This window comes from Petaurus breviceps, unplaced genomic scaffold (assembly GCF_028583685.1).
Source record: "Petaurus breviceps papuanus isolate PSGF00001 unplaced genomic scaffold, PetGlider_PUasm1.0 175, whole genome shotgun sequence".
NCBI classification, from domain to species: Eukaryota; Metazoa; Chordata; class Mammalia; order Diprotodontia; family Petauridae; genus Petaurus; species Petaurus breviceps.
Window position 1 is genome coordinate 34,023,523 of NW_027185764.1, and position 12,450 is coordinate 34,035,972.

General features: G+C 37.1%; 1 protein-coding gene across 9 annotated transcripts in view; it reads left to right on the plus strand.

Moving 5' to 3' along the window:
- Positions 1 to 12,450, plus strand: part of XRCC4 (X-ray repair cross complementing 4) — a 413,125-nt gene that overhangs the window by 209,537 nt on the left and 191,138 nt on the right. For all 9 annotated transcript variants that reach the window (XM_069085051.1, XM_069085049.1, XM_069085054.1 and 6 more), the window contains one exon: positions 622 to 728. In XM_069085051.1, the coding sequence (XP_068941152.1) occupies positions 622 to 728 (107 nt within the window). The remainder of the gene's footprint in view (positions 1 to 621; positions 729 to 12,450) is intronic.

Consider the following 12,450-nt stretch of genomic DNA (forward strand, 5'->3'; position numbering starts at 1 on the left):
CTTCACTCTAATTATACAATAGACCTCCCTCCTTTAAAAATATTTTAATATCAATATTTAATATCTTTCTTTTGTAGATCATAGAGAGTTTTAAAAACAATACTTAAGAAACCCATAAGACGTTTTCATTAGTTAGGTGGCAAGTATTATAAAATCTCTTTAATAAGTGCAAAGTTCTGGCATGTATTGACATGGTGTAATAGCCAATGTAAAATGGATTCAAGAATTATTTATAGAGAATCATGGCCCCAAAGCATCAAACCACTTTTTGGGGTATTTTATTTTAGTGGAGAAGCTTTATCTTAATAGAATTAATATTGATTTCCCCCCTGTAAAATGGAATCATCTACTCTCTCTCTCTCTCTCTCTCTCTCTCTCTCTCTATATATATATATATATATATATATATATATACACACATATATACATATATATATGTATGTATGTATATATATATATGCCTGTAAAATTGGTTTATGTGTTTGCCTAATCAGAATTATGTTCCTAGGATTCTTTCTGAAGCTTTTAACATAAAATACAAGCAATAATTTTGTTGTTGTAAATAATCTGTTCCAGAGTAGTTAATTGAATGGATTTTATTACCCCTTTCTTTGTCCCTAGGGATTCTGTAGACAATACCCAAAGCCATAAGAAAAGAGAGTCAGCCTATGATGAAAGTACGGATGAGGAAAGTGAATATTTACCTGTTACTTCTGAAGTAGTTCCAGGTAAGAACAAAATAAGTTTCCCTTTTTGAATTTATTAATAGAATGCTGTCTTCTAATGCTTTGTAGATGCAGTATACTGTATTGCAGGGAGAGCTGGCCTCAAGACCCAGAAGACCTGAGTTCAAGTGCTCCTTCTGACACATACTGGCTGCCTAACCTTGGGCAAGATTTAACCTCTCAGGACTCTAAGTAGCTCCATAAGACTCCAAGTTACATAAAGAGTTAGACGTTGATTTACAAGTTACAGAGAAGATGGCTGATCTACTTTGGTAGAGGGAATTTCCTTAGTCAGGGAATATACTAATAAAATCAGAGGCCCAGTCCCTATACCTATTAGCATATTACTTTAAACAACAATGTGCTTGAAAATAAGTGTATAGGTTAGAATTTGAACTTCACCTTGACTCATCTGATATTGCTCCTTACCACCCAGGTAAATCCTTTAATCTCACTTGACTAGGCATCAGTTTCCTACTATAAATAGGGCCATTACTAGGTGTTAGTCATGCTAATGCTCAGGTACCTATTATTTTGGAGACCTGGGATTACCTTGGGCCAGTTTGGATAATCTGGAACTTTGGACCCAGGAAAAATCTCTAAAGTCATCATAGAACTAGATGGTACAGCTTCAGATCTTAAAAAAAGATATTAAATAAATTCTTGATTAATTGACCTGGACCTAAAATGAAGTATTAGACATTCATAGAGTTACATTAGATTCTATGTGAAACCCCTCAATTTCCCCCAAATCCTCCACTACAAAAATTAAATTATTTTGCTTTTTATGGTACAAGTTATGCATATTTTATACTGGTACCTCATTTATATGTGAAATAAATCTTTTTATGATCAAATGTAATTAAAAAACCCTCCCAAAGAAAAACAATTTGTACTCCTTTCCATTTAAACCCTCAGAATGCTGGCTAAATGCAATAGGTTTGGTGCTCATTCTGTCTTCATAGCATCACACCTCTCTCTGAAGTCAATGGAAATTTTTCTTGAAAAGGAAATACACAGCTATATCTGGGGGCAGTAGAATTAGATTCTTTCATGTGTGCAGACAATTTATAAAAAGTAACTCTTCTTGTAAAACTCTGCTATTTTAAATTTGGCAAAACTTTTCAGTTTTCCCCAATGTTTAGTTTAAGCCATATGTTTTATTGTGCTCTATGATGTTTTTTTAATTCAAATCTCTTTCAAGAGATAAATTTATTCCATAGTTCTCTGATTCTAATGTCTTTACATTTAACTTATCAGAATGCTGTTCTGCAAGAACTTTTTGATGTAAAAGAATTGGGAGCATTTTTATTAGCCATTTAACTGTCCCTTTCCTTCTGGTTTTCATATAAAAAATTAGGAAGTTGAAGTTTGCCAAGAAGAAATGAAACGCAGATCCAAAATGCTTGAACTTGTTTTAATAAATCAATTGTACAAAATCTGAGCAGGAAATATATATATATATATATATAAATACAAAGTAGGTCTTCTTTCAGTTTATTAAATAAAGATATGAAATTATTATTGGATAGACAGAACTCATCTTTAGGTGACTAGCATACGTATGAATTTATCATATAGCCTGCAGGTTGCTTTGGACTTTCTCCCCCCATAGTAAGGAGGAGAGAGGAGAGGAAAGAGAGAGGAGAAGAAAGGAGAGGAAGAGGAGAGAAAAAGAGAGAAGACTAGAGGAGAGGAAAGAGCAAAAAAGAAAGAGATGGGAAGGAAGAAAAGGGGAGAGAAAATAAAAGGAGAGGGATGAAGAGAGAACTTAATGTATTCATTCTGTCTTTGTGTAAATAATTCTTCAAATTAGACTTGTGCACCCTAATAGCAATGTTCACTATGTAAAATGCTTAAGATTAATTATTAAAATCCCCAAATATCCTCCTGAGTTAAGTATGTATTATTATCCCTTTCTTGGATAATGAAAGAGGTTAAGTGATTTGCCCAGGGTCACTTAGTGAATCTGGAGCTCCCATTCAAGAAAACCTTTCATTTACTTTTATCTATGGATGCTGAAGAAAGGGTAGAGTAATTTGCAATAAATTGCTAGGCAACCTCTTTATGAACAGATTTTTTTGTTCCTTTATCTTTTAATAATAATGAAATATACTTTTTTTTCTTAAGTTAGGAATAATGAACCCATTTGGATACAAAAAGAATAGATTATCATTTTATAGTAAAATTAGAAATTAAAATTTTAAAAAATTATTTGCTAAGCCAGAGAAATGAAAGTCCTATTACTTCCTTTTCCACACCAAATCCACCCAAAATGCCTTCTCTCTGTTCCTCACACATGACACTCTCTTTTTGCCTTTGCCCTGGCAGCCCTTGTTTGGCCCGGTCTTGGCATGTATTCCCTCCACTCCTCTTCTTTCTTAACTCCCTCTCTTCCTTCCAGATGTAGTTTAAGGACCATGTTCCACATGAAGATTTTCTTGGTTCCCTCGGACTTCTGGTGCCCTCTCTCTCAAAGTTACTTGCATTTAACTACTTTGTATTTCTTTGGCTTTATTCTTTTTTTGTTGTTGTTTATGTTTTGGGGGAGGTTATTCTCTATATGATTATATTTGTGTTTTCTGTAAACTCCTTTTGAGTAGGGATTCTTTCTTTCATTGTATTTGTGTCCCTAGCAGTGCTAGGTACATCACAGTGCTTAATAAACACTTAATTGATTAATTGCAATAGGAGCTGAACATTTTAAGACCAACCATTTTTAGTGAGTAAATTGGATGTATTCCACCAGCAATTAACATCTAAGTAATTAATCTGAATAATGAGCAAAAGGAATGTATTTTATTAAGATCTATTTGCATTTGGGGGCATTGGACTAAGATCATAAATTGGTAAACAGAGATCAATTTGACTTAACTTCTCTTGTGCATACCCATGCCTAAAACTAAGTGATCTTTCCCCTATACCAGAGATGCCACACTAGCAGCTGACAAGCCTCCAAAAGTCCTGAGAGAACTGGAACCAGATTAAAATCTAATTAAATTATAATTTAACAAAATTAATAAAATACAACATAGACATCAATTTGTCATTTTCTAAGACAATATGCAGCTTTCCATTTCTATTTGAGTTTGACACCACTGCAGCCTCTACTACCCTTCTTCACATTCAGCCTCAAATTAGGGGGATGAAATTTTCCCCTTCTCATGAGGGTAGTTTGGAAGGAAACTAATGAAAGAAAATACTTTGCCATGTGAAGTACTGCTTATACAAAATTATGCTTGATATCATACAGTCCTTTAAATTACAGTATAAAATTTTAGCTTCCAAAAGTGAATGCCCTCCAGACTGAACCTGGAAAGTCTCAGTGACCTTACCTGGTGATGACCACGTTTTTATTTTTCCTGAAATAAGTGCTATAAGCCACAGCAGCTTGCCACCCAGGATTGTCAGAGGAGAAATAAGGGCCTATTAAATGACATTTTCTCACCAGGAGTACTTGAAAGACTTTGGGTCCTCTGGAGTTTTTACTGGTTTCAAATTCAGTCTCCTGTAGGCCATATTTTTTCTGGGGATCCTCTCTGTACACATGCAGCACCTTACCTTCTGTAACGACAAGGGTCAGTTCCAACCCCTTCCATTAACTGTGTTAAGGGAATTCCTAATTTAGGCAAGACTTGCTCTTGCTCCTGCCTTTAGAACCCTGTTAGGAGTTGGCACTATTAAGAACCAGCTGAGAACCCCAGAATCTCTAAGTTGGAAGGGACCTCGGAGGCTATGTCTAGCTGCACAAGAATTCTTTCTACAGTGTACTTAGTAAAGGATTATCCAGGCTTTGTTGGAAACTTGCTATGAGCAGGAACCTGCTTCCTCTCAAGGCAGACTGGTCCATTTTTGGACAATTTAATTATCAATCAATTTTTTCTTGCGTCAAACCTGTATCTGTGGAATCATGCAATCTGTGCCCCTGCCTTTGGGCATCTGGGTGGGGAAGTAGATAGAACTTGAGAGAATCAAGAAGAACAGAGTAAGAATCTTCCTTTAGACACTTACTGCTCCATGACCTTAGCCAGGTCAGTCACTTAAATGTTCTGTCTTTTTTTCCTCATGTGGATGATAATAATAGCACCCACAGCACAGAGTTGTGAGATTCAAGAGTTAACATATAAAGTGTTCTGCAAGCTTTAAATTTTTATATTGATGCCAACTGCTGTTGCTGCTATGGCTATTACTACTACTGCTGCTTTTTCCGTAATAGCTTAGCCCTTGTTGATGCTAATGTGCCTCCAAAATTCATTTTGGTTTTTCTGAAGCATAAGGGTAGGTTTGTCCAGAAGCCTAAACTCACCTTCTTAGAAATTAAAAAAAATTCACCCAAGTAGCTTTTGAATCTATAATGACCATATGTGCCTGACAGCAGCTGAAAGGCAGTCACTAGCACTGCACCCCTTCTATGTAACACATCCTGCTGTATTGTTCTTGGGAAATTTTAGAAAGTATGACTTTGGGCCCTTTGTCTATGAATATGAATAATGGTAGCATTGGAGAAATGTTTTTAATATCTCTCTAAATATTCTATCTAAAAAAGTGTTCATTGATAATCAAGAAGTATATGTCAATCTTAAAACAGATAAAAATGTGCTACTTTGGACAGTAATCTCTTTTATGTCAGATTTTTTGATAGGGTATCATTTGAAAGTTCATCCTTAATTGATCACCAACAAGTCGTTATCACAAGAGGCATTGTTACAACTATAGAAGAATCAATGTCTTGAGAAATGTATCATTATAAATTTTGAGCTTTGCAATAAATTGAAAACAATTCTGGGTTAACTATTTTTTACACTACCTTGACTTTCTTAGATAGAACAGTACTTCATGAGAGATTTAGGCAACCACTTTAAATTGCTTTAATCAGTCTTGTTTCTTCATTAACGCCTACCAATTACTTAGTCTCAGAGTAAAGTTGGAAAGTTTCCTGAAAGAAATTGTGATCATTTCTGTGTAGGTTGATAATGCTTCAGAGCAATTTATAGGTTCCCCCCTCCCTGTCCCAGAATTACTTTGTATTTACTTAGGATCTCCTTCATGCTTCCTTCTCTGTGTACTTGTTGTTTCTCTTCCAGCAGAGTTTAAACTCTTTTTAAAGTTCGGTCTATTTTGTGTCTTCAGCACCTAACACAGTGCCTTGCGCATAGTTGGTGCTCATAGCAGGTGCTTCTTCAATTGAATAGAAAGTATTTTCAGTCAAAAAAAATTTTTTTGCTCCTTACAACAGCCTGGGAGGTATTATCATCCCTGTTTTATAGAGGAGGTTCAGCCAGGCATAGGCACAGAGTTAGTAAGTAGCAGAGTTGGGTCTTGAGTACAGATATGGCCCTCCTCTCCTAAATTTAGTGAGTTTATCCTTGGCAAAATCAAATGGACACAGTACGTCCAAGAAACATGACAGAATGTAAAACTTCAAACACTTTACTCCTTTTTACAGTGGACATATATTCATGAAGGGGCTAATATCCACTGCTGCTAGGTGTATGCAGAATCTAGACCAACAGACCTTGTCCAATTGGTTACCTTAATTTATTCTTTTTTTTTTAATAGAGAATAGAAATCTGAGCTCAGACACTTAACACTTACTAGCTGTGTGACCTTGGGCAACTTACTTAACCCCAATTGCCTTGCCTTCCCCCCTCCAAAAAAAAAGATTAAAAAAAATAAAGAATAGAGCATACCCCTGAAATTTTAAAATCCATCTCTAGCCTGAAAAGGCAGCTCAGTGGTACAGAGGATAGAGTGCCAGTTATGGAGTCAGGAAGACCTGAGTTCAAATCTGCCATCAGACATTTATAGCTAGCTGTGTGACCCTGGTCAACTCACTTAACCTTGTTTGCCTCAGTTTCCTCATCTGTAAAATGATCTGGAGAAGGAAATAGCAAATCATTCCAGTATCTTTGCCAAAAAACAAAAAATCAAATTGGGTCACGAAGAGTTGGATACAACTGAAAAATGACTTAACAATAGCAACAAGAACCAGCTTGGAAAAGCAACTGAAATATGTATGTTCTAATGATAGTGGGATATTTTTTGCAAGAAATTAGTCCAATTTAAGAAATACATATTGCATGCCTGCTGATGCTAGGTACTATTCTAGGTTTCATGGAAGACACAAAAGCGAACAAGACATAGTCTGTGCCTTCAAGGAATTTATAATCAGTTATGGAAAATAAGGCATATACAAAGTGAAAAAGGCACACAAATTGGAGTCACAATGTTTTAGTTCTAATACTGTCTCTGTCACTGCTTGTGTGATCTTAGACAAGTTGCTTACCCTTGGTCAGCTTCAGTTGCTTTAACTATAAAATGAGAGGGTTTAGCTAGATGACATTCACGGTGTCTTACAGGCAGCCCTAAAACTTACAATCCTAGAAACTAAAAACTAGCATCTAGAATACACTATGATAAATAGTCTAGAAGAGTTAACTCATCTGTATTGGAGAACTAGAGGAAATAACTCCTATTTTGGTTCATTCTCCATCAAAAGGCAATTTCTTTGACTAAAAAGTTTGAACAACCAGAGTTAAAAGAGAATTTAGAGACCTAGATGGGAAAAAAGATAACAAGTTAATCCCAGTTACTCTAAAGAAGTTCAGATCTCTAGGTCTAGAGAGATGACATTCTAAGGTACTAAAAGAACTTGAAAACTTCATCATGTAACCTCTCATTTATAATCTTTGGCAAATCACAGAGAAAAGAACACAGAGATTTTAAAAGATTACATATAAACAACTTTGCAAAAAGCTGGGGGAAAAGCCCATTCTAGAAACAGTAGATCTTGGAGCTGGATGTTAAACCTGATAATGACAATCTAAATATAGCTAAAGATGTGTCATGTGGAAGAGGAGTTATACTTGCTTTGTTTAGCTCTGGAGGGCAGAATTTGTTGTTGTTGATCCTGTGTTGGTTTTGTTTGTTTTGTTTTGTTTGCTTTTTGGAGGGCAGTTGGGTTTAAGCAACTTGCCCAAGGTCACATGGCTAGGTTTTTCGTTTGTGTGTGTTAAGTGTCTGAGGCCAGATCCGAACTCAGGTCCTCCTGACTCCAGAGCCAGCACTCTACTCACTGCGCCACCTGGCTACCCCTGATCCTTTGTTTTTAAAGAGGACCAAATGACATCACAGGTAATATCTTGACCTGCTTATCAATTGGATTTAAGTGAGACAGAGGTGCACAAAGTCTTCAGTACCACTTTCTCTTCTTGGGTCATCCAAGGTCAGTGGCAGGGTGAAAATCAGAAAGCCTGGTGATGACCTAGGATGCAGTGGATAACCTTGGCATCTTCGATGTCTGACCAAAATCTAATCACTCCTCAGCACCTGCTTCTGCCACTTTTATAGCCATTGGAACAAATTCTTTTCATCTTCTCATTCCACCATGCTCTCACCCGTGGAGGGCAGAATAGGAACCAAAGGGTGGAAGTTAGAGACTAGTAAATTATATAACTTAATATAATGCAGGAGTTTGCAACAATGAGAGCTGTCCACAAATTGAATGGGGTGCCTTATAGAGAATTCTTGTTGTTCAGTCATTTTAATCATGTCCCACTCTTCATGACCCCATTTGAGGTTTTCTTGGCAAAGATACTAGAGTGGTTTGTATAGAGCCAAGCACAAGCAGCTTTCTAGAGGACTGCTGCTGTGAATAGCTCTAAGGTTGCTCTAAGGTTCTGATCACATAGTATAGTAAATTCTCTGTTTATAAATATTCACAGAAACCAAAATACAGCATTCACAATGATATAACATAACAATTTATCACTAAAGTAGCCACATAGTTTTAAACAAAAGATATCATTCAATAAGTCCTTAACCCAACAATCATCCTTAAGGAGCAATCCTCCTTAAGGGACACAAATTACAAAGGTCTAAGTTTTCCCACCCCTAGATCACATTGTCTTAATCCCTCAGTCAAAAAGTCTTCTTTTTTCTTGATTGGAAATTAGTTTCCAATCATCCTTAAGGGATACACGGTACAAAGTACAAAGTTCTCCCACCTGTACATCACACTAAACCATGATCTTGTCAGTCACTAAGTACCCAAATAGAGGTCTCTTCATCTTGGCTTGAGGCTGGCTCCCTAATTCCAGGGTTATTCTTCCATAGATCCAGCATCCTGGATTCACAGGCAGGCGGCTCTCAGCTCCTCATCCAGTTCCCATTCCATATTGAAACTCACAGTGTCCAGTCCACCTCAAGTCCTTCACTGTTTCTGTTTCTGGGAAGACAAAGCTTAACAGAGCCAAAACAACATTCATGCACATTGCCAGCACCATCATCAATTCACTATCTGCCTGTAAAATCAACACAGACCCACAAACAAGCCCCTTCCTGTTACATCAGCAGGTTCCTCCCATTTTCAAATCACAAGGAGCTCAAACAAGGTGCTAAATACTTAAGTAGCTGAAACAAGGTAGTGAGTACTTCTTTACTTGCCATTACAGTTTGCCATTTCCTTTTCCACCTCATTTAACAGATGGGGAACTGAGGCAAACAGAGTTAAGTGACTTGCCCAGGGTCACATAACTTGTAAGTCCGAGGCCAAATTTGAATTCAGGAAGATGAGTCTTCCTGACTCCAGACTGGGCAAATGCTGTATGGAGCGCTTAAGTGGGGCCGGCACAAGGAGGGTGGGCAGGAGGAATGCTGAAAGTAGACACGATAGAGAGTTCAGTTCTGTGGGGCCAATAGAAATATTCAGTCATACATACAACAGTCACTATATATTAAATTCAACAATCATTTATTTAGTAAGTGCCTCTTTGATCAAGACATTATGATAACTTGGTCTCCTTCAATTTTATGCTTAAATTCACTGGGTTGGAGTGAATATGGAAAGCAGTCCATAATCTCTCACAGGCCACTTTTTTAGAACACTGGTCATTGTCGTTTATCCATTCCTAAATCTCAAAAACTTTTGATTTTTAAAAAATAATTAATGAGCCTAATGGAAAAATAATATTGCACTATGTTGAATACTCTGGCCCCACAGAACTGAACTCTCTAATCCATTCAAAGCATGGTGTCAGTGCAACAATAATTCAATAATTTCAACATCAGTCTTTAACCCCGTAGTATAGCCTTCTCCTTACTAGGATACTAGGCTCTACCACAAGCAGCACATCTGGTTTCTTCAGCAGATTCATCAGTATCACCTATAAGTCATATTTAACATCAAAAGCCTAGACAGCCTTACCAGCAATGAGGACCTGGAGTGCAGCCAGCCCACCAGCATTGAAGCAGTGCTCACTGCAACTTAATTCTGATGGTCTGGATGTGTGTGAAGGATGGATGACAGCAGCCTAGTACAGCAGCTGCTGTATGGAGCGCTTAAGTGGGGCCGGCACAAGGAGGGTGGGCAGGAGGAATGCTGAAAGTAGACACGACAGAGGTTCAGACTCAGGCAACCTGACATCACTGGGAACACTGGGACCCAGCAACTACAAACAGATCAAGCTGCTGTGCAGCCTTCAAGAGATTGGTCACATCATCTTGAATAAACAGCCACTAGAGTCCCCTAAAAGGAACAGGTCATACAAATGAAAGGCCCTAATGCTGGTCATGCTGATTCTCTGTTAGAGTTATTTGCATAAGGATTAACAACATTTTAAACTATGCCGTTCTTTAAGTAAGAGGGTTGGACTTACTCTCTGAGTTTCCTTCCAGTCTCATGGTTCTAAGATTGAGTGAAAGACAGTCATGTGTGACTAAGAAGTCATTTGCCACTTAAGTGAAAACATAAATTTATCTTGTACTCTGATGTTTCCAGGAAGTCTTTTTTATATAGAATTCTGTTTCATATGTTTCATGTTGCTCTTCTTTAAAATAAACTCCCAACAGTATATGAGGGGCCCAAATTTTGGGATAGAATATGCTGGTTTCTTGGCTTTTAGTCTAAGAGGAACACATTCAGCAAGAGTAAGACTTAGCTTTGTGACATTAATGTTTTGTTCACACCACCATCGTTCTGGTCAGGCTGAAAAGTCAGTATGGAAGAGTGAAGTGATTTATAACCAGTCTTCACTGTGAGGATTTAGTGTGAATGGTTAGGATGACAGGTGCTAAATAAATGTAAATTAATTCTAATTTTTTATGCATTATTTTTTAAAAATGCGTGGAATAGATGCAGTTCAACTAAATTGCTGAGGAAGCATCTACATCTGTTGGTTTTTTTCTGTCTCTAGAACCTTCAAATTCATTTTGCTTCCTGCCCCCAATATTACTCTATTAAAAGGCACTAATAACTTTGCTATCGCTTGCCCTGAAATAGCTAAAATTCATTTAGGTTTTTTTGTTAGCCAAAATGGAAGCAATATTTTTTTTTCCCTGGGCTACCAAAAACAGAAGTTGTCAGCACTTCTTTGCAGATCCGAGGTTCCTCTCTTTGTAGTGGTATGCATTTTAGAAAGGCTGTGACCTTTGATTTTTCATCCATCTCCTTGTGAAATTTAAAATAACTTTAGTTTCTGATTGAGCCAAGTTTGGGGAGTGGGAGGTGGGGGTGGACAGTTTATGGCAACTCCCCATAAAGTGATTTCAGTTTTATGATCTCTGGAGTATCTATCTTAAAATGCCTTTTTTTTTTAAGTGTAATTATTTGGACATTTGAACTTCTCCCAGGCTTGTTTTTGGCAAAATAATTATAATATTGTCAACATTTTCAATGGCTTTTAATTCTCAAATTAATAAGCAAACACTGTATTTCTACAAAGGAGTGCCTTGCATATGTTAGGCATTTAATTTTTGTTGACATGATTGAATATAAATATGTGTGTATATACTCTTCTTCACATACATCAGGCAGAGCCACCTTTCCCACAGTAGAACATATGCTTTGGCTATGTTTTTCCTAGCTGGAAAATGGAGTACCATCCCCACTCTTTAACCTTTAGGTCGGTTTTATGTTCAGTCAGATACATTTCCATGATAATTGGCCATGATTAATAGGGCAGCATATGGTTATGGACCTTTGAAAAGCTATGGTTTTTATACTTCATTTACTTCCATGTATCCATGATCCCATCGTGGTGTGTATTCCTTTTCTCAACTCTATGCCATCTGATCTTAATGAATTTTTCCTTTTCCTTTTCTTTTCCTTTTTATTTCCTTTCTTTCCTCTTCTTTTCAGATTCAATTTCAGATACTAACTGTATGACCCCGGCCAAGTCATTTAACTTCTGTCTGCCTCAGTTTCTTCATCTATAAAAAGGGAATAATAATAATAATAACAATACAATTCCCAGCATTTTTGTGAGGATAAAATGAGCTATATGTAAAATGCTCAACACTTATCATTTCCCTCCTCTCCCCTTCCCTCCCCTTCCCTCCCCTTCCCCCTTTTTCTTTTTCCCCTTTCCTCGTTCCCATTTCCTTTTCTTTCCTTCTGTTCCCCTTCTTTTCTGTCTTTTCTTCCTTCTTTTCTTGAGACCAGGTCACCCAGTCTCCCATCCACACCAGAAATACAGCAGCCAGTCATGGCAAATCCCACTACTGATCAGCATAGTAGTTTTGAGATGCTCTGTTTTCAGATGTAAGCTGATTTGTGCCTCCTTAGACTGTGTAGTGGCTTCCCTGTGTAGCAGTAAGCACCCTAAAGCAACTCAAAATGGATTAACAATCTTGCTTTAATCAAACATATGTCATTTACCTAGTTCAGGGGAAAAAGGTCAGCACCCCGAACTTCAGAGAATACAAATAGAGGTTACAAGCAGACAAT